This window comes from Phocoena sinus, chromosome 8 (assembly GCF_008692025.1).
Source record: "Phocoena sinus isolate mPhoSin1 chromosome 8, mPhoSin1.pri, whole genome shotgun sequence".
In the NCBI taxonomy this organism is placed as follows: Eukaryota; Metazoa; Chordata; class Mammalia; order Artiodactyla; family Phocoenidae; genus Phocoena; species Phocoena sinus.
In genome coordinates, this window is record NC_045770.1 from 86,673,083 (window position 1) to 86,694,353 (window position 21,271).

General features: G+C 40.1%; 1 protein-coding gene across 23 annotated transcripts in view; it reads left to right on the top strand.

Moving 5' to 3' along the window:
• The window catches only part of CD44 (CD44 molecule (Indian blood group)), an 87,338-nt gene that overhangs the window by 41,892 nt on the left and 24,175 nt on the right, over positions 1-21,271 (top strand). For 5 of the 23 annotated variants that reach the window (XM_032639377.1, XM_032639386.1, XM_032639390.1 and 2 more), the window contains exons 4-11: positions 3,995-4,063; positions 6,528-6,761; positions 11,348-11,470; positions 13,625-13,753; positions 14,984-15,139; positions 17,306-17,419; positions 18,123-18,239; positions 20,997-21,125. In XM_032639377.1, the coding sequence (XP_032495268.1) occupies positions 3,995-4,063; positions 6,528-6,761; positions 11,348-11,470; positions 13,625-13,753; positions 14,984-15,139; positions 17,306-17,419; positions 18,123-18,239; positions 20,997-21,125 (1,071 nt within the window). The remainder of the gene's footprint in view (positions 1-3,994; positions 4,064-6,527; positions 6,762-11,347; positions 11,471-13,624; positions 13,754-14,983; positions 15,140-17,305; positions 17,420-18,122; positions 18,240-20,996; positions 21,126-21,271) is intronic. The other 18 variants (XM_032639401.1, XM_032639393.1, XM_032639399.1 and 15 more) reach the window with 9 other exon arrangements.

Consider the following 21,271-nt stretch of genomic DNA (forward strand, 5'->3'; position numbering starts at 1 on the left):
TTCTTGTCTTGGGATTTAATCTTGTTGAAGTCATGAGATGAAAAATAAAGGAGCTGGGGAAGAATGTTTATCTAAGGATAAATACATTCTAAATGTCTTGGGTTAGAGTTGAATGATGATGGGAGTGTTGAGTGAGAGACAGCTCTTGATAACCTTGTGCTCTATGCCAAGGATTCCATTGGAAATACCTTTGAATCTATCTTAGCCTGAGACCTACGAGCAAGTGGTCAGGACTTGGTGATGTGATCCCGACACAAGTTGGCTACAGGGACCAAAGCCAGCTCCATCTTAGCAGATACTTTCCATAAGCTTACAATTTCAGCAGTGTTTTTGTAAAACACGGCCTACGGTTTACAAATGAAAATAAGGCTTCATAATTTTTATTGCCTCTTTTCTCAGGGGTCAGGCCCAGCACAAGCTTGATGACTTCTGTGTTAACACAGAGAACTGACCTGAATTAGGTCATTTTTGAAGTTTGCTTTCAGTAAAATACCTCGTTCTCTTTTCAAGGAGGATTTTAGGGGAAGATTCTACATTCATCTGTTCATTCATTCACTCATTTATTCAACAAGTCTGTATTGGGCATTGAGGAAGCTGTCTTTCTATGTCACTGAGTGATTGGCTAGACTGAATAACTAACATTTCTCTTGGCCATTTTGGTGTGGTGGGTGCAAGGTTTCTGAGATGCAGCCTATCAGGAAGCTCATCTCAGAGTCTTTCTAACAAATCCTTTGGTTCAGGGAAACCTCACCAGGCTTGATTCTCCCAGCAGTGCGATGCTCATTAAACACAGTGAAAGGCTGTCCAATGACGCCCTGTATCTGACATGGGAGCGTGAATGCATTAACCGCGCATTTGGGTCAGCATCCATCTTAGTATGTTTGCCAGACTTGATGTTCTTTATAAAAGTTAGGGTGAATTGGAGCATGAAGGGACTCCATTCGAACCAATGCTCTCACCATTTGCAAAACTGTCTTAGTGTTTTTGACATCATGCTTCGTTCTGTTACAACTTTACTCCTGGAAATCCCCAGTGTACTGCTGTTACCTGCAATTGTGTTTGAAGTTGGGGGAGGTTATTCCATCCCTGCCACTAAGAAGCCATAATCCAAGGCCTGTTTCTGGGTCTGCACAATATAATAATCTCAGAAACATCTCATAGGTCAGGACAGTTTCTGGTGGTGTCCCCAGAACAGACTGTGTAGATACTCTGCAAGATCTCCCAGGTTGGCTATTTGCCCTGAATTTCAAGTGAGGGAATCATTGGGAAAATTTTTTGAAAACTGTAAAAATCTAAAGAAGTATTATTATTGTCTCCCATGACCTGTGAATTCCTCAAAAGCAGACACAGAAATGTTTATCTTTTTTCTCCTTGTTTATAATGGGATCTGTCATATGTGTTGAGTAAATGCTTAAAATGAGTAAAAGAACCGATAGATCTGAAACTTCCTTTAATTATTTCTTATGGCATTGTCATTCAGGGTTCATCTGGATGTTTCTTGACCTGTTTGTATTTGCAGACCATTTTGGGGATTAATATCTTAGGTATGTTTACTGGAAGAATGGACTGTTGGGAAATTATATTGGTGTGTTTTTTATTTTCATTCATTCAACAAATATTTGAGTGCTTCTCTGTCCCCATCACAAATAAATTGTTCTAGCCGAGAAAGATGAAGTTACTACTCATCTTGTGGGGTTTCCATATTTCTGTGGAGGTGGGTGGGTGGCAGAGGGTAGGGAATGTGAGATGTGACATGAACAGCCATCAAGTAAAGATAGTTTTAGCTAGCAGTAAACCTGAAGAAGAAATGAGAACAAATATGCAATGGTGATGGATGTGGGAGAGTGGTGAGAGGCTGGTTTAGATTGGATGGTGAGGAATGGCCTTACCAAGGAGGTGACTTTCTCTTTGAAGAGTCTCTCTTCGGAGAAATCTTTTGATCAACGCTTGCAAGAACAGCTATTTCTAAAACCTGCTCTTCTGCAGTTGAATATATAAAGCTCCCAGTTAGTTTCACTATGAGGCCAAAGAATAGGCAGGTAAAGGGCATCCCCTTTATCTGTGGGAAAAGATGCTCCTAGAAACTGGGAAGCAATCAAACCCTGTTTCATTTAACTTGTGTTTTTGTCCAGTGTCATAGGTACCCAGCAATTTATGGCAGGACACTTAAAATACTTGTGATAACAGACTTCCTTGTGATAGCAGTCTGCCTGCCTGCCTCCCTCTATCCATCCATCCATTTATCCATCCATCCACCTGCCCATCCATCCATCCATCCATCCATCCAACCATTTGTCCATCCATCCATCCATGCATGCATGCACCCATCCACCCACCTGTCCATCCATCCATCCATCCACCCATCCATCCGTCCATCTATCTATCCATCCACCCACCCACCCATCCATCCGTCCATCTATCTATCCATCCATCCACCCACCCATCCATCCATCCATCCATTCATCCATCCATCCACCCATCCATCCATCCATCCATTCATCCATCCACCCACCCACCCACCCACCCACCCATCCTTCCATCCATGCATACACCCACCCACCCATCCATCCATCCATACACCCACCCAACCATCCATCCATCCATCCATCCATCTACCCATCCAACCATCCATCCATCCACCCATTTATCCATCCATCCACCCACCCATCCATCCATCCATCCACCCATTTATCCACCCATCCATCCATGCATCCATGCATCCATCCATCCACCCATCCATCCATCCATCTCTTTGTTCTTTCCTCTTTGCCAAGAAGCAACTCTGGAAAAAACCAACCTAACAAATAAGTTTCCATTTTACATTAAAGCGCACACGCACACATACATACACACAGACACATACACACACACACACACACACAGAGTATAAAAGCTGTAATACACAAATGAATCCAATCTTCCTGTAACAGCAAAGCCAGTTTAAAACTCTCTGAGTTTTTAGAGCTCAACACAAGGTCCAGTTATGGAATAGAGCATTTGGGCAGGAATGGAACCACTGGTTAAAGCATTCTACAGGCTTCCTTTAGGACTCATGGGATGGCAGGCAGGGTGGAACTTTCAGGGTCTGCTTTCAGAGAGCTTTAGACTGTGCTTCTCAAAGGGCTGCTCTTGTAACATTTGTGGGTGATCAGGCAGGCCCAACATACAGTCAGAAATTTTATCCCTGAAGAAGGGGGGGAAGTAGAAGGTAAATGGAGGACAAAAGAAAAAGAAGTCAGAGGCGCCTGTGATGAGATAAGCCAAAACAGAAGCCTCAGGAAATACTACTCTGGGCACCCGGACCAAAGGCGGACAACCTCAGAAACTATATGGGGAGAAGCAGTCTATATACGGTAGGCATTTAGGAGATTTGTTAAATAAATTAATTTATACATTAATTAAAAGATGAAAGATTAGTTTTTTAAAAAATATTTCTACTAAGTAAATTCTTTGTTGATTATTTTAATCTTCAGATTCTCATGCTGTTCGTGTTGACAGGCATTTGATTGCATTTGTCGGCTGTGTTTTTCCATCATTTCTGTAAATTATTAGGATTACACGTGATTTCCTCATTATAGTTCATACATTTCTTTATTTTAACAGTTTTACAGTTACTCCCATATTAATTTTATAATAATAAATTAAAAATAACTTCTAATGTATACCTCATTAGAGAAGGACCATGTCTATCGTATTACCGTTGTATCCCCAGCTTTCCACAGTGCTTGATATAGAACATGTACATTTGTTAATGAATGAATTTGTTGGCATGGGGAGGGGAACAAGTAAGCTTCCAAAAATGTGTGCAGCAAAATAAAAGTGGGAAATTCGTCACCAAGGTCAGAGAAGTTCCTAGGAAACTTAAGTTTCAGAAAAAGAGAATGATTTGGGATAAGTTATAATAAAATACCATCCTAACTAGTAGAAATGGACATCAATTAGGCTCCTATTTTTTTCAAGTTCTCATGCCTTTTTTTTCTTTTCTACTTCATAGCTCCACCTGAAGAAGACTGCACATCAGTCACAGACCTGCCCAATGCCTTTGAAGGACCAATTACCATAAGTACGTATCTCTTTTAACCTTGATTGAGTTGTCCTATTCTTGGAGAAAGGATGAGGTGCATTTTCTATGTTTTATAAAATAGCACTTATTTCCCTAAGGTTAGGGACAGTGGCTGTGATTTACCATCCCTTCCCCTTTTCCTTCGATGACTTAAGACTGCTCTCTGGTTTACCCCAATACATTGTTCCTCAAACATCAGTCGTCTGAAAACTACTTTCACATTTTTTTGGCATCTCTGTGGACACAGAACTATCTTTTACTTGATATTTTTCATTTAATTGACCCATTCTTTTCTACTTAAAATACATTTTAAAAAACTGCAAATGGAAAGCCAACATCTCTGGCTATAAATAAAATGTAACCTTAAAAATAAATGTAAATGTAAGAAGAATTCAATGATGTTCTTAAATTCTAGCTGCTGAAGGCTCTGAGTCTGAGCTATGTTCTCTCTCTCAGAGACAGGGATTGATAAGTGTCAGGGGTAGGGACATTCTGGCCCCCCAAATTTTCTGTTTGATTTAACTGGAGTATTGAAAAATGATAACAAAGGATACAAACTTCCTGATATGCGTTTCAGCATGATTTACAACATGTCGACCTAAAACCATCTTGATTATCCTCAGAAGTAGGCAGCTGGCACTGTGGAAAACGGAATATTTCAGCCAGAATTTTCAAATAGGTCAACCTGTTAACCTTGACCTGATCGACTCTGAGCCTCATTTTTTGAGAAGTATCACAGTGATGAGGAGGCTGGATCTCTGCCTCCTAAGAGCCAGACCCCTCCGTGTGCATGGGGACAGTGATGATGGTGGCAGGGGGACCAGAATCGCCCTGGACCACACAGTTCCAGCCCCCCACAGTTAGGAAAGAGATTGCCCCTGGCCTATACCTTGGAAAAGGAAGGGGAGGCCCGCACTGTGAGGTGTGCTGTCTACATCAGGCCTGGTTTGAAATCCTAGTTCTTTACCACCCGGGTGATCTGAGCCTCAGTTTTCTCATCCGAGTAATGAAACAACATATGAAATTTGTCATGAAAATTAAGAAAGATAATGTGTCTGATGCACGCCTGGCCCATAGTAGATGCTCAATAAATGCCCCATTTCCTTGGTCCCCACAGATCTCTCTCAAAGTCTAGACCTGTTCAAGTTTAGTCATATTTTCTCGTCAGAGCTTTATCTGCAGAGATAATTAGGGTGATTGAGACTTTGGAATGTTTTCAAATTTATGTTTTTTTAATAGTTCTACTTGGGCAATCTAGATAGGCAGACAGACAGACTCTTTAGTCCTACCAGTGCCATACAGCAGAAAATCATTTCCGCTAAATGCACACTTGTGAAGTGAGTGACCCACGCTTGAAGGCAACAAACACATTTAGAGGAGAACGATGAAAGAAGTCCTCCTTGCTCTTTCTCCTCCTGTCATTCTAGTCATCTTCTTGTTTAAACCAAAGACTTTGACCTTTGTATACATCTGTGCTTCTTCATTTTAGGTTGAATTTCACAGAAGATGGCAGAGGCTCTGTCGATATTTAAGCATGCTGATTTCTTAGCCAGGACTGGAAGTTCATTTAAACTGACATTTGCCGCTTAGAAAGAAAATTTAATTCTTTGTGGATTTTTAAATTTATAGGCATACCTCAGAGGTATTGCGGGTTAGGTTTCAGACCACCGCAATAAAGTGAATATTGCAATAAATTGTTTTGGTTTCCCAGCACATAGAGAAATTACATTTATACTATACTGTAGTCCAAGTGTGTAATAGCATTATGTTTTAAAAAAACATGCCTTAATTAAAAATATTTTATTGCTAAAAAATGCTAACCATTATCTAACAACGCAGAGTTTCCACAAGCCTTCAAGGTGTAAAACACAGTATCTGTGAAGCTATAAATTGAAGCACAAATAAATGAGTTATGCTTGTATACTCCCTGCTGAGACCGATCACTTCTTTGTCTCCTATTTCAAATCCTTTCTCGAAATAGGTGGAATTAATAGCAACAAATATCACATGCACTTGAGAAGGGAGGGTGGGGACCAGGCAGGAGAATTATCACTTATTGAGCACCAACTCTGTCTTGAACACTACGCCAAGCACTTTCCATACAACATATCATATAGTGCTCATAGCAGAAGCTAGTATCATCCCTATTTTACAAATGATGAAACTGAAGCTCAGAGGGTTACCTACCTTGTCTAGAGCCACACGAAGCTGGGATTCCAACCTGGGGACTCCCAAACACACCCTTTTCCCCCCACCGCATTTCCAGGGTGTGTGGGTGGGCAGGGAGAGTTCACTTTCTTAGTGCATCGGTCACTCTATCCCCCCAACTAGAGAGGTAGTTAGGTGTTGGTTTGCTTCATAAAAAAGAAAAATAGCTTTGAAGTCTTCTAAGATAAGCCACAGTTTTCCTGCAGTCGGAAAACGTCAGCTGTCCAGCTCTGAAAGTGCCTTCTCTGTCTCCCAGCTATTGTTAACCGTGATGGCACCCGGTACACCAAGAAAGGGGAATACAGAACTAACCCCGATGACATCAACCCCAGCACCACTCCCGAGGAGGACATGAGCAGTGGATCCTCCAGTGAGAGAAGCACTTCAGGGGGCTACAACATCTTCCACACCCATCTTCCAACTGTGTACCCGACCCCGGACCAAGATAGTCCCTGGGTCCCCAGCAACCCAGAGACTACCCCAGCTACCAGTAAGGAGAATGAATCACTGTGCTTTCCGATAGCGATTCGTTTGCAAAAAACGTCTCTGCTCTTCCTGAGCGATCCCCACTCACCTGTTGATTGCCTCCGTCTCTAGAAGGTGGTGACATCATCTGGGGAGGCGGGCTGCTGTGGTTGTCAGTGCACCAGTGCACCGTATGCATTGACTGCTACTGCCTACCTTTCTTTTTTTTCGTCTACAAGAAGTACCATATTGGAAGTTTTTCGGAAGAACTTCCCTTGTTCTCTTGTCCCAGAGATATGGTGACAATTCAAGCCTGATGCAGAAGCTCTTTTCATTTTTGCATGTTTCCTTCTTGTTCTTATCCATCTGTGGATAAGGTTGTTTTCATAAAGTTGTGATCATAGCATATGCATGCCATTTCATCTGCTACTTTTCTCAGTTTAATTTTATATTTTTAGGTTTTAACCTGATTTATATTCATATTATTAATTGAGTAATAATTAGTCATATCCACCACCCATGATTTGCTAAGCAATTCCTTTGTTTTTGGTCTAAGGAAGCATACCTGAAAGGAGTTATCTGATCAAAGTAATCTGCTTAAAAGTATGCTATCCCAGCTGGTAGGGGAAGGTTCTTAATTCTTGCTGGGTTATGTGGGTATCATTACTTTGGGACAGCTAGAGTGCAAATATGTAAACACTGCGTTAGATTTCTTTGGGTTTTTGGCCCTGGGGCTTCACTTTCATTGGAAGGTGTTTACATTTTCCCCTTGTCTCCTTCTCTGCTTCCTTCTTTGCTTTTCCCCTATGGTTTGTTTGTTTCCCAGATGGGCTGCGTCCCTCCTGTGGAGGATTATTCACGCTCAAATAGGGCAGCTGCTTCTTCAGCAGCTTTCCTACTATGGTGTGGATTTTCTCTTTTCCTGGCTCCGGCTCTTGAGGGGTGGAACTTGGGTCTTCAAAGAGTGTGGCAGAAATTTACTGGTTTGCAAATGCTCCAGACAGGGCCCTTTTCTATTCCTCATCACCCAGAAGCCAGGGAAATCACCAGAGCACTAGGATTTTTTTTTTTTTAACATCTTTATTGGAGTATAATTGCTTCACAATGGTGTGTTAGTTTCTGCTTTACAACAAAGTGAATCAGCTATACATATACATATATCCCCATATCCCCTCCCTCTTGTGTCTCCCTCCCACCCTCCCTATCCCACCCCTCTAGGTGGTCACAAAGCACCGAGCCGATCTCCCTGTGCTATGCGGCTGCTTCCCACTAGCTATCTGTTTTACGTTTGGTAGTGTATATATGTCCATGCCACTCTCTCACTTCGTCTCAGCTTACCCTTCCCCCTCCCCGTGTCCTCAAGTCCATTCTCTACATCTGCATCTTTATTCCTGTCCTGCCCCTAGGTTCTTCAGAACCATTTTTTTTTTTTTTTTTTAGATTCCATATATATGTGTTAGCATACGGTATTTGTCTTTCTCTTTCTGACTTACTTCACTCTGTATGACAGTCTCTAGGTCCATCCACCTCTCTACAACTAACTCAATTTCATTCCTTTTTATGGCTGGCTAATATTCCATTGTATATAGGTGCCACATCTTCTTTATCCATTCATCTGTCGATGGACACTTAGGTTTTAATGTAAGGTTACTTTCTCAACAGTGTCTTAAATTTCTGTTAGCATCTTGCTGAGAAGGGTGATACAAATAGGGTTGGGTTGTGATCCTCAGATTCTTTGAAACATTTCAAAAAGCACATATTTTCAAACTTCCCATGATTTCCGAGATTATTAGCTCTCCAAAGATTGTGTCACTGTATTGTCTGTAATTCCATGGACAACCCTTCTTGAGAGAAGCTTCTGCAAACCAGGCAGGTGGGCTGCTAGTTACTTGCTGCTTCTTGAGTTCCCTGCCTTTGTAAAGTAGCCACATTGAAGGGGTTTATCATCAGGACATGCAATTTTGTCAGATGTTGGCAAACGCAACAACTAGTGGTCTCAGCAGGAAGCAGATCGGGTCTATCCTAAAGTACCATTTCCCACCAAAGAAGAAAATAGTGACAAAAGATATCTTGTGGGAACCAGATGAAATTAACATTCAAGCTGCTGACAGCCTATAGAGAAATAGTATTTCACATGTCCTTTAAAAAATGCAATGAGGACACTTTATAAACATTCATAGCACATCTTTTAAAGGACCGCGCCTCTCCTGCCTTAGTCAGCAAACATATTTTGAAGACCTACTACATACCAAGCTATTCTAATGCCTGGGACCTATTGGTAAACACCATTAGAAAATAATATTGAGGAGAAGTAAGGATTAGTAACCTAGTCATTCATTCAACTGGTATTTGAGGTCTTCTCTGTGCAAGACATTGCTCTAGCTACTAGGCCCTCAGAGTTGGACCTACCTTCATGGAGCCTATAGGCTGTTCAGAAATCAAGGAAATGATTTAGTTAAAAGTATGTTTACTTAAATACAAATAGTTCAGGATTTGGGTTGAGAAAAGAATTGTGTTTTCCTCTTTCCAGAGCACTTAGTTAAGTTTCAGTAGTTTAGGAAGAGAGAGACTTGTATGCTCAGCAGAGTGAGTCCAGAGCCAACTTGAGAGTCATGGAAGTGCTATAGAACCCATTACGGCAGTGCCAAATAAATCAGCTCATGGGAAGAAAGGTGTCAAAGAAAAGAATCAGGTAGAAACTTGAACGTAGCGTATGGTGTACTCAAACAAGTTAGCGCTGGTTCATGAATAGACCATAGTTTCTAAGCCCAGTGAGGAGAATCCCAAAACCTCATGAGTGTTGGACTCAGAGTTGGGACTTACCAGGAGGGAGTGATTGCAAATCCCCTCTAATGCGTACAGGAGGGCAGAAGTCAAGAGGAGGGCTGGCTGAGCACAGAGAAGAGAATCTTGGCTTGTGTGGCTGATTCCATCCTTAAGGGTCCTTAGTGGGTGGCAATAGGGAGAGCCAGTGAGAACGACCATCTGGCTAGGTTTTGACTTCCAGCAGGCTTTCTATTATAAATGTTGTTTTTGGAAGTGCTTTCCTGGAGGCATGTCATAAGCCTTTTTTCTATTGGTGATCAGGAATTCTTTGGAATCCAAAAACTTAAACTAATTCAGGAAGCAGACTCCTGCCTTGGAACTCTCTAGTTCCTTGTCTTCTGGGTGTAAAAGAAAAATATATATGTGTGTGTGTTTATATATATAAATATATATATTTAAAATTTTTATCATTATTATTATCTTTTGGTCTGGCATGATTTACTTGGGTGGGGAAAATTGAAAACTCTGCTGTCTTGGCAGTAGCTTTTTTCATTTTCCCCAAATCTCATACACCTCTTTTTAGGAAGACAGAAATAATGCCTATTTCTGTCTTGCTTTTGTATGTTTGCTTCCTGTTGGTCTCTATCTGATGTACTATAGGGTGAGGGTGTCCAGAGTTCTGCATCTTTAATAAAGTTACTGAGGTAAGAAAGTGGGGGAAAGTGGAAAATCTGCAGATTTTCCAAGTGGATGCCCAGGTTTATCTGGGGGCATCAGTGGTGAAATTGGTCCCAATCTCTCTAGTCTATTCTGTGTAAATGTGTCCTTTGAAGCATAGAGCATGTTGTGTAGGTAGTTGACATTGAGTGTGTATAGAGTCAAAGCTTTTAACCTGGAGTTCATGGACATTCAGTAGGTTCAATGATAGGCCATAAGCTATTTAAGAGCCACCAAAAATATGCAAAACTTTGAGAATACGTATGTGTAGGATCTGTTTTTCGAGGAGAGAAGCAATAACTTATATCAGATTTTCAAGGGCGCATATGACTCAAAATGGTTTTTAAAAATCTCACCTGGTTTAGATGTTTATCCTGATGATCTTTGCCATTCTTCTACAGGGAAACATTCTCGACTCAAGTCTAGCTTGAGAGTCAAGTGGGAGATTTCAAATTGCAAAATAGCACCGATTATCCTTTCTCTAATTTGCATAGAGTCCAGAATTTCTCTAACTTGGGCAGTTGTGTTTCTTTTCTGGAAACACATTCTGAATTAGAATTAAAAGTGACAGAAAGTGTTAGATGGATACTTGACAAAGCTTTATCTGATTTCAACACTTTGAATACACACCCTTTGCAAAGTTCCTGCTCAAGTATAAAGCTTGACTTGAGATTAATGAGTGTGGGTGGAACTTTGAAATGCCAGTTGTCATCACAAGCTTCCTGGGTAAAATGATAGACAGATCCAAAAGATACAAGCAAGCACCTCTAAAGATATTCCGAAAATAAATGAATGATCCGGTTCATGGCTGGGTCACCCAATCAGGTAGCTATAAAATCTCTTTTCCATCACGGGTTATTCAGTTGCTACTTGGGTTTGTTCTGAGCCTGTATTCAGGGGTCTCCGTTTGAAGAATGGGTAGCACTCTGTGGTTATCCATACAGAATTTGCATTTCTGATGTTGTCCTAAGATTCTAAGAGACTTTAGGAGACTGGAAAGATAAAATCAGGCCTCACTCTTCTCTAATCTTCACTCTATAGTACATGCATACATTTTATATAGACAGGACTGAGAGTAAAGGTTTTCTAGAAAGACCTCACAAAATGATATTTTCATAATTGATCCAGTTACTTCAACGGTGCCCTCAAACAGCCATGCAGCAGCTCAGGAGCAAAATAATTGGATATGGCCCCCATTTGGTAATTCACAGCCTAAGACTCAGGATCAGACGACAACAACAGCAGTGGCAGGTAAACTGTTAACGTCTTTTGCTTATCTGTTGTCCTAAATGCCAAGCCTTTCAATGTTAACGGAAGGGACACCATTATCATGCTGAAGTTTCCTACTGATGTTCTGTCACCATCCTTAGGACAGGATCTTGGTACCATTTCATTTAACAGAGAGGCCCACAGATCTGCGGACATGACTGGATTCTGCCCAATGTCCTACTTGTTTTCCTTTGGCAACATGCACGTAGAATCAGAATTATTTTTCCTTCAGAGCTTCAATTAAGAGATTAATTCAGAACATGTCCTCTTGAAAGAAGTCTATTAGAAAATGCATACTCCTACTTTCCACTGATCTAATTATCACAGCCAGTAATAATAATAGAGGAAAATACTGATTTACAGATGGAAAGTATAGGCCCTGAACAATTGTTTGGACATCTGATACCTCAACTATAAAGTGTGGGAAGTGACCTGTTGCTTTATATCAAAATCTAGGCCTCTAAAAAGCTCCCTGGATGTATGACTGTTAATTCTAAATCACTATAAAGTGTTTTTGAGAGTTTGAGAGCTTTTGCGGAAAAAAGATTCAAAGTCTGTAACAATGGGATATTACAAGCATACCTTTACTTACTAACTTTCGTTGATGGAGGATATGGCCATATTTCAAAATAATTAAGCATTTTTTATGCAGGAAAAGAGTTATAAAAATGGTCCTTTACATTTGCTTAGCTTATAATACATTGAATAAACTGTATTTTTTATTTTCACAAATACTCCTGTGAGGAAAATAGTACTGATGTTATGTTATGATTGCATATCATACTGATTAAGATAATGCTGGAGAGAAAGAGAGAGAGAGAGAGAGAGAGAGAGAGAGAGAGAGAGACTGACTGCAGAATTTAAAAAATGGTATTTTTAAAATGTTGACTATGTTCATCTTCATAGTACAAACACTGTGAAGGAAAAGGTCTTGTCAGTACTTCATCTTGTGACACTTCTGGGCTTTCTTGATAACTGGAAAAAAGAAATCTAATTCACTTTACTTTTGTACTTGGCGATTTAACGATGGTTTCAGCCTCTCTGCTCGAACTTTTTTCAGTTTTTTGTCTACTATTCTCTACTGTTCTTCTGATGCACATCATGGTTGCAGAAATGGCAGTCTTTGGAAGTTTTCAAGTCAAGAGTCTTGCTTCTGGTCTTGTTAGTGAGATCATTGGGTCACTTCATCTTCGTTTGTCTTTACTGATTGATTATCCTATTTTCAAAAACTGGGTCTCAAAATGTTCTGTTCTGCTTTGCAAAATCTAGTGTTGATATAAAAGCGACCATGGGCAAGGCTGCTAGGGAATTTGGATGCCAACTGAAGTGGAATGGCATCTCTTTCAGGCTTCCACCTCATGTGTCCTTCTTCCACGTATCAGGGGTTTCTGGGGCTATGTGTGTGGGACTGCTGGCAGAAGTGTCATACCCTAAATTCTTGGAGGATGATATTGGTTGACCAAGATAGAATGTGTAGAAGATGATGCGCGAGGACTTATCATCCTTTAGCATCAAAGACTCTCAGATGTGGAGAGGATCTTAAACAGTCTCGTTCCATCAACATTTCCAATCGTTTAATCTTTGACACAATTTTCCTGCTAAGTGCTCTTTCTGATGGTGGGGGTTATAATACTTTCTGTATAATACTGTCATTGTTGGAGAGTTCAGATTATTACCTTTTAAAATCTAACATCTGGAAGAATATTGATCTCCCTGAAATTCTCACCACAGGTCCTAGTTTGACCTTTTAGGAACACAAACAAAACTTTAATCCCTTGTTTATGTTATAGCCTTTCAAAATTCAAAGACAGCTCTCATGCTCTCCTCAAGACTTCTCTCTTGTTTAATCACCCTAACTTCAGACAAGTCAAGGTCTGTCCAGCACAGCTTTTTCATCTTCAAGTTGAGGAGCACGAACCAGATGCTGTTTAAGATCCTTCCATCTCTGACATTCTATGAACCCTGGTTTGGGCCTTGGAAAGAAATGGAACTTCTGTGCTTTTTCTCTTTCTTTCCGCCATCTGTATCATGTATAGATGACTCTTGAGTGGTAAAAGAATGAAAGCACATACAATGCTATTTCTTAGGCACTGATAATTAACCTTTCAACAATCAATTCAATTATGGTTACAACAGCTTTGATGAGCACTAGTGGTACAACTTCCAAAACAGCAACCAAGAGGCAAGAAGCTCAGGATTGGTTTTCTTGGTGGTTTCAGCCGTCAGCAACCAAGATTCATCTTCACACCACAACAATAATGGCTGGTAATGAGTTATTATTATCTCATTTCTTATGTTTTCTTGGCAGTCTTCAGTAATTTTCATTAACCTCGGGGATATTGTCAAAGTCTAAAGTTCATGCTGGTTTCACAAATGTTTTTCATGACCCTGAGATCTATATGTTTGACTTCTTAGTACTAATAAGCAGATTTCTTCTTTCTATTCTATAGAATTAATGTAGCCCAGGAGGAGGCTAATATGGGAGCTGGAGAAGGGGGCTAGGTCTTTCTCAATGACAGAACAAAACTTTGACTCTGAAAGATGTTCTAAAATGACTGAAGTGATAAAAAAAGTTCTTGACTTTTCATGAGAAAATAAAATAGCATAGGGAGAGCTAACAAAAATCTCCATCAATGGAACTGTTTTTGGGATAGATACTCATAGGATGCAAAGATAAATGGTCATTCTGAAAGATAGCATGAATCTCATTCAAAATATCGGAAACCCCTTTCTAGTAAAGAGACATCTACAGTAACCACTGCGAAGAGGTGGAGGCTTTCCATCTCCTTTCCTAGGGTTGCATCCTAAAGGGAAAAAGTGAGAATTTCCCCAAATATTGGCTACAGTCCATTCTAGTCAACCCTTTTGGTTGACTAATAAATGCCCCGCAAAATTTCTCTGTTAATTGACTAATTTTGTTTGTTTGTTTGTTTGTTTTGGCTACATGCTAAAGTATTGATGGGAACTGCAGTATAGCTTTCATTTGCGTTCAGACCTACAGTAATCGATAATCGAATGCTAGAGAAGATCAAACCTCATAGCTGGGTGAATAGCAAATAGTGAATACAACTAAGGGATTTTTAGAAATGACTGACGTGTTTAGATTCCAAGGTTTTACTGAAGGTGGCTTGATAAAACAAATAGGCTCGTGTGAAACCTTTTCGTTCTATTCTTGACACCCTAGCTTTCATGGCATATGGTTAATAATAAATGCATCTGAAAGCATGGGGCTGTGTTTATTGGCCTTCTTTTTCTTTTACTTGTTTGGTGGGATTATGTCCATATTTATTCTTTTAACTTCCTTAAAAAGAGTGTTCAGTTGTAAAGATCATAGCCAGCTGTTTTTGGATCTATACATTAGCTTCAGAGACCAGAATATAAGAATTTGGGGTATAGAAGTCAAATCTCTCACTCTCTTCTTATGATCTCGGGAATCCTTTTATACATTCTGTGCCTGATTTTCTTCCTTTGTCGAATGGGTTGCTTGGCATCCAGCTCAGCCACTAATGCAAGTCACCACAACAGGTACGGATTCAAATATCATCTCAGCAGGCTGGGAGGCAACTGAAGAAAATGAAGATGAAAGTGACAGACACCCCAGTTATTCTGGATCAGACACTGATGATGATGAAGATTTTATCTCCAGCACCAGTAAGAATAATCAATTCCTGTAGAACCATCTATGCCAGGCTTATCGATTAATCTGAGTGATGCCCAAGAGTATCGATCTTAGGAAATAGTTAATATGAAAATTGAGCATGAGTCTATGATCACAGGTTAATTATACCTTGATGAGATTATGAAGGAAAAAACTGATTTTTTTTAATGGAAGCCAAAATATATTTGGAGGAGAAATGGAAAAAATATCTTTTATAAAATTTCTAATGCCTCAGGTACTTCCTGTTTTGTTTATTTACGTGTTAAAGCTGAGCTATATAACAAAACAGTGCCAATTATTAAAAACAAATAGTGAAACCATTGCATAATAGTATCCAAATTCGTGACAATTATAAACCTTTTTGAGAACAGAGATGGAAATTGAGCTGAAAGGTCCTTTAAAAAAATTCAAAGGTTGGTCTAATATTCTGCCAAATGACTGAGTTTCCTATACATACCTGTCATGATCTGCGATATTGCTGAACCGAGATGAGATCCTGAACCTGACTCTATCACAGCTCTGCCTTTTTTTTTAGAGAAGATGTGCCTTTGAGGTGCTACATGAGCTCCCTCAGGTCACAGAAGTCCTGTCCATCCAATTGGAACCTGAGGGTTTCATCCCCAAAAGGACAGCACCCCAGGAGGGAGGGGTCCAAAAGCATAGCTTAGGCCTGAGGCATCTGAGTATATGACATCGATACAACAAATACTCGAGATGAACTATATGCTTTATATCTAAGCTTTCAAGTAGTGTATTCCTTAGTTGGACACCCCTGCAGAGCTCAGAGACCTAACAAAGAAACTCTCTTTAGTTACTTCAAAAAGAAAACCAAATACCCCAAGACACTGGAGCTTTACTATTATACTGTCTGCTGGGTTCAGGATGTGGCCACATCTTCTAAGTCGGGCATCAGGAAAGATGTGGTCTTGACACTTGAGAAACTAAACCCTCTTGAGTGGCAAGCCAAACAGATCAACCTGAAAATGAATCGTATCATCAAGCTCCAGGGGAAAACTTCCCTTGATATTATTTCATCTCTGTGGCATATTTTCCGATTTCAGCTCACTTTTCTTCTTGGCACCTGTGCACGTAATTCAGCATGATGCCCTCTCTCTTCTATAAGGGCATGATAACTGCCAGTTTTTCATGCTTACTGAGAATGTAGTTAATGATTCTAAACCTGATTTTATTAACTTGTGAAATAGAACTGATAGTATTATAGTTCTGAAAAGAGTTTTGTATTATTTGGGTATCAAAATAAAGTTTGAAAGAATTAGGATGTATTTGCAAATAACCTTTCACAAAAGACATTGATTCTGATTTTGTCCTGGTTCTTCTGTCAGGTGCATCTCCTCTTCCAGCCCTATCATTTTGGGTGACAGTATCAGGGCACTGGTGGATGTATGCCCCTTTTTATCTTTGGGGAGCTGCTATGATGGTGGTTGGTTACCTATGGTGTTTTCTACTGAATGTGTGCATCTTGGTTTTCTTTCATTGGCTATGAATGGCTTGCTCATGAAATGCTTTGTGTTTGATGAGAATACCGTAGGTGTTTGATAAATATAAATATTCAGAAATGTACAGCTAAATCACATGGCTGTTCTAGGTAGATATTCTTTGTTAGAATCATCTATAGGAAAGCTCTGGCTGCGCAGGGTGTTTCTTTCCCCACCAAAACTAATAATGTAAACTGGTCATCATGGTATAACTTTTCAGGTGTCTGCTCTTCAGCCTGAGGATCTACATGTAGCACACTTGGCAGTGTTACAGATTCCTTGGGCTTTCCATTGCAGAGGGTCCTTAGAGACTGCATGGACAGGCAAAGCGCTGACGTCTTTGGTTCTCCTTGGTGTAGGGCTGGTGTTTTCAAAGCTGTTCTTCCTCCTGCTGCAGCTTCTTTGGCTGCTTCCTCCAGAAGATCTCATGTTCTGACCCCTACGTGTTCTCTGACAGAATGCAAAGGACACTGAGATGCTTAACAGTATGGCTGAAGCAAGCTGAAGGCATTCTCTGCTTTCCCTTCATTTCCACTCAACCATCTATACAGCCTGGTATAGATGACTTACTCTATAGACTAAAGAAGGGAGACGTATGCAGAACAAGTGGTGAAGGCTCAAGAAATAACATTCTCCTAATTACTTCAATCATCATTATCACAGTTTCAACCACACCACGGGTTTTTAACCACCCACAACAGAACCAGGATTGGACGCAACCGAGCCCAGGCCATTCGAATCCAGAAGTATCACTTCAGACAACCACAAGGATGACTGGTAATGGGTTACACATACTTAATTAAAGACTTTTTTTTCCCTCCAAGTCTTTGATGCTGCAGAGGTCAATCATCAGGACACAGTGGGAAATCCAGTTAATATCTCATCACAGATTCTTAGTGAACTTTCATGAGGATACTCAGTTCAGCTTAGGAGTCATTTGTCAATTATATCATCTGGGCACAAGACATTTTATGTTGCTTCATTATAAAAATGAATACGGGGCTTCCCCGGTGGCGCAGTGGTTGAGAGTCCGCCTACCGATGCAGGGGACACGGGTTTGTGCTCCGGTCCGGGAAGATCCCACATGCCGTGGAGCGGCTGGGCCCGTGAGCCATGGCCACTGAGCCTGCGCGTCCGGAGCCTGTGCTCCGCAACAGGAGAGGCCAAAACAGTGAGAGGCCCGCGTACCGCAAAAAAATAAAAAAATAAAAAAATAAAAATGAATACATTAAAATGGTTTGTGGTGCTGCTCTTGATAAAGTGGTTGTAGTACAATAACAGGTAATCATTAAGAAATGTCCATGCCCGTTGGTTTTCTCTTGGGAGATATTAGTGGATTCACTCCAAAGTATTAAGAGGAGATACTCAGAGGTACTATTTAGGCATTGACCATTAGATGACATGTACTTTAATGAAAAAACAGAACAATCAAAAGTTGGTTGATAAAAAGTCACAGTGTATATAACCATCATCACGACAGATGTGGACAGAAGTAGCACCAGTGCTTATGGAGAAAAATGGACCCAGGAAACACACTTTTCTCTCAGTCACCGTGGATATCATGATGAAGAGGAGACCCAGCATCCTACAAGCACAAGTAAGAAGGATGGCAGTCATCAGTTCTGGTTTAGTTGAGTTAGTGAAGTCACTCCAGAGAATGGGGAAGACTTTTTTGCAGACATTGGCTACATCTTCTATTTCCACACAGTAATTTCTTTTCTCCCCAGAGCATGAAAAGCTGCCAGATCTGCACACAGTTTCATAGAAATTGGAATAAAATACTAACTTGTCAGGTGGCCCAAAAGGCCAAAATGTTTAAAAAGATCTGACATACAGTTTTTGTGTTAAAGTTTCCCAGAGGTTCCATTTGGGTAATTTGTGTATTTTTATGGAAATGTATGAAGAAGAGTGTGTTCTTTTGATGCTTAGTAGTGGGATCTGGAAAGAAAGCATGACAAGTGCAAGGATCTTTGGAATTCTTGTTTTCTATAAAGATCTTTGATGAATTCAGTTTCTTTTTCACATTCTGTTCCTCGCTGCATTGTAGAAAGGCATCCCTTGTACTCTGTGGAAGAAAGTCAATCGCTCAGATGGTCTATATATGAATTCCTTGACTGTTCTTTTTTTGTTTTTAAGCCCAGGGTAACTTGGGGAAGGCTTTGACGCTGTTATTTTTACTTATGTGCAAACATCTCAGGTTTCCTAAAACAATTTCAGGTCTCACTACTGGCCTATGAGGATAGGACAAAAAAAGAAGTAAGAAGTGTATACTCTTCTTTTTTTATCTATCTCTCAGAGAGATGCCTATGATGTTTGGAATAAAAGAAGCTTTAATTTAGGGTAACAGCTTGTAGCATTTTAGAAATTATGGTTCAACCATGATTCTCATAGCCTTGAATACTCCTAAAGCAAAAATGTAAGAAACAATCACTTAGAAGCCAAAGAAGTTTGGGAATCCATGGTTTGAGGAGGTCTTCAGACAACAAAAGAAAAGTTTCAGACATCGGCTAGGACTGAATAGGTTACTACCTCCTGGGCATTGTACTGAATACACCCATCAGGCCTATATCTCATTATTGACCCCAACAGATTCGATATACGCATGTGGATTATAGGCTGAGTTCACAAAAGAGTCTTCTGATAGAGGAAGGACATAAGAAACAGAAGTCTCTTCAGAATGGGATTCTGTACCAGTCCCTTCGGGTCCTAGCAGTGTATTTTAGAAATTATTTAAGACGGTTAGTACTTAAAAAGTGGAAAACTAAGAGGCTTGGAATTAATGATCCTATTGTCTAAAGGTGGGGGGGGCATGATTACTGGAGGGTAGTTGCAAAACAGGGCATAACAGAACCTAACAGAGGGAAAGCAGCAGCTGCTGCAGCAGTTCTTTTATCAGGACTTGCAAAACATAAGTGATTCTGGGCGTTATCAAAAGAACATTTACAACTTCCAGAAGAGAGTCATTTGCAATGGAAATCCATTACTCTGCTAACCCATATATTGAAGACAACAAGGAGTTACTGGATATTTAAAGGATCATTGTGTTTTATAAAGAGACAGGTAGAAGTAGTATAGAATAGTGTGTGTGTGTGTGTGTGTGTGTGTGTGTGTGTGTGTGCGCACATTTTTTTTTAAACTTTAAGTATGCAGTCTATGTTTTGGGTTAATTTTTCTTTTTTTGTAATTACACCCAGTGTTTTCTCTAACTTTATTATTTGTCAGGAGGTAGTGATTTAGTCAGGGGGAGGTAAAACTTAAGATTTTGGGGTTTTTTTTCCCTCCCTCTGGATAACCAGTTAACCCCAGGGATGTTTTGGCCCATGCAAGGGTGAAACAAGGACAGTAAGTTTTATTTTTTAAATGTTTTCGCAATTATCAAATCATGCATATTAATTTCTAAAATAATGAAATAAACCAGTTTTACAAGTTGCAAAATATACTTCAGTTTGGCAAGTTTATACACTCTCATTTTTTTTTCTTTTTTTAATTGAGATATAGTTGATATACAGTATTATAACACTCTCATTTACTTGATGAACTAAAACTTTAGTATTAGTCGCTACAGATGAAAATGTCAGTGGCTTTCTGATCTTTACCAAAGGCACCCCATTACAATTTCATTTCATTCATTATGCCCTTTTTAAAACTGGACAATTACAACACTGAGCGTTTGAAATTTTAAGCCTGTCACACACTCCTACTCTTTATATAATGCCAAACACTGGCTAGAAAAGTTTTTCTCCACTGAATTAATTTTCTTAAAAAGTCATTTTGGCAATTTTAGATGCTCCATAGACATAACTTTGTAACATGTCAGTGGGGTAGCGTCTCACATTCCCAGCATCTTTCATGCTGGGCAAATGCACTTCTGGTGTATTTCCAGTGTGTGCAATTATGAGTCATGTGACCACCTTTTGAGAAGGCTTCCTACTAGGCTGATCTTGTCATGGACTGTTATATAATATACTCCTCCCTCCAAAATCACTGAAGACAGGTTAAGTTTTTTCAACGAACAGTTCTCTCAGACAAGACGTATGAGGCCATAGACTCTAGTAAAATAAGAATAATACTGGAATTCATAGACCGTGGTCTGGTCCTAACTTTGTACCAACCTGGCTATATGATTTTGAGCAAATCAAAGCTTCTTTGAGCCCCAGTTTTCCCATCTGAAAAGCTAAAGTATCCGGCCATTTGATTTCTAATATCCCTTTCAAGAGTATCCGTGGTGTCTCTCCTTCCTGCTTTCCTTTTCTGCCTTCTCTCCCACATGTATATGCTCTTAAGGTAGAAAGATATGTGTTGGTAAGGAAATTAATTGAACAATAACGGCTCACAATTGACATTCTTCTCACAGCCCGGGCACCCCCTACTAGTACAACGGAAGAAACAGCTACCCAGAAAGAGCAGTGGTTTGAGAATGGATGGCCTGGGGAATATCCCCAAATGCCAAAAGAAGACTCTCATTCAACAGCAGGGACAACTGGTAATGGATGGTTTCACAGGCAGACTTGGGTGAAAACTTCCTCTGGGGTTAAGTACTGGGCATTGAAGACAGTGAACAAGAAGAATTTGAAGGAAATGTCACAAGGTGTTACAGTTCCTTAATCACTTACCATTCAGTCAACACAG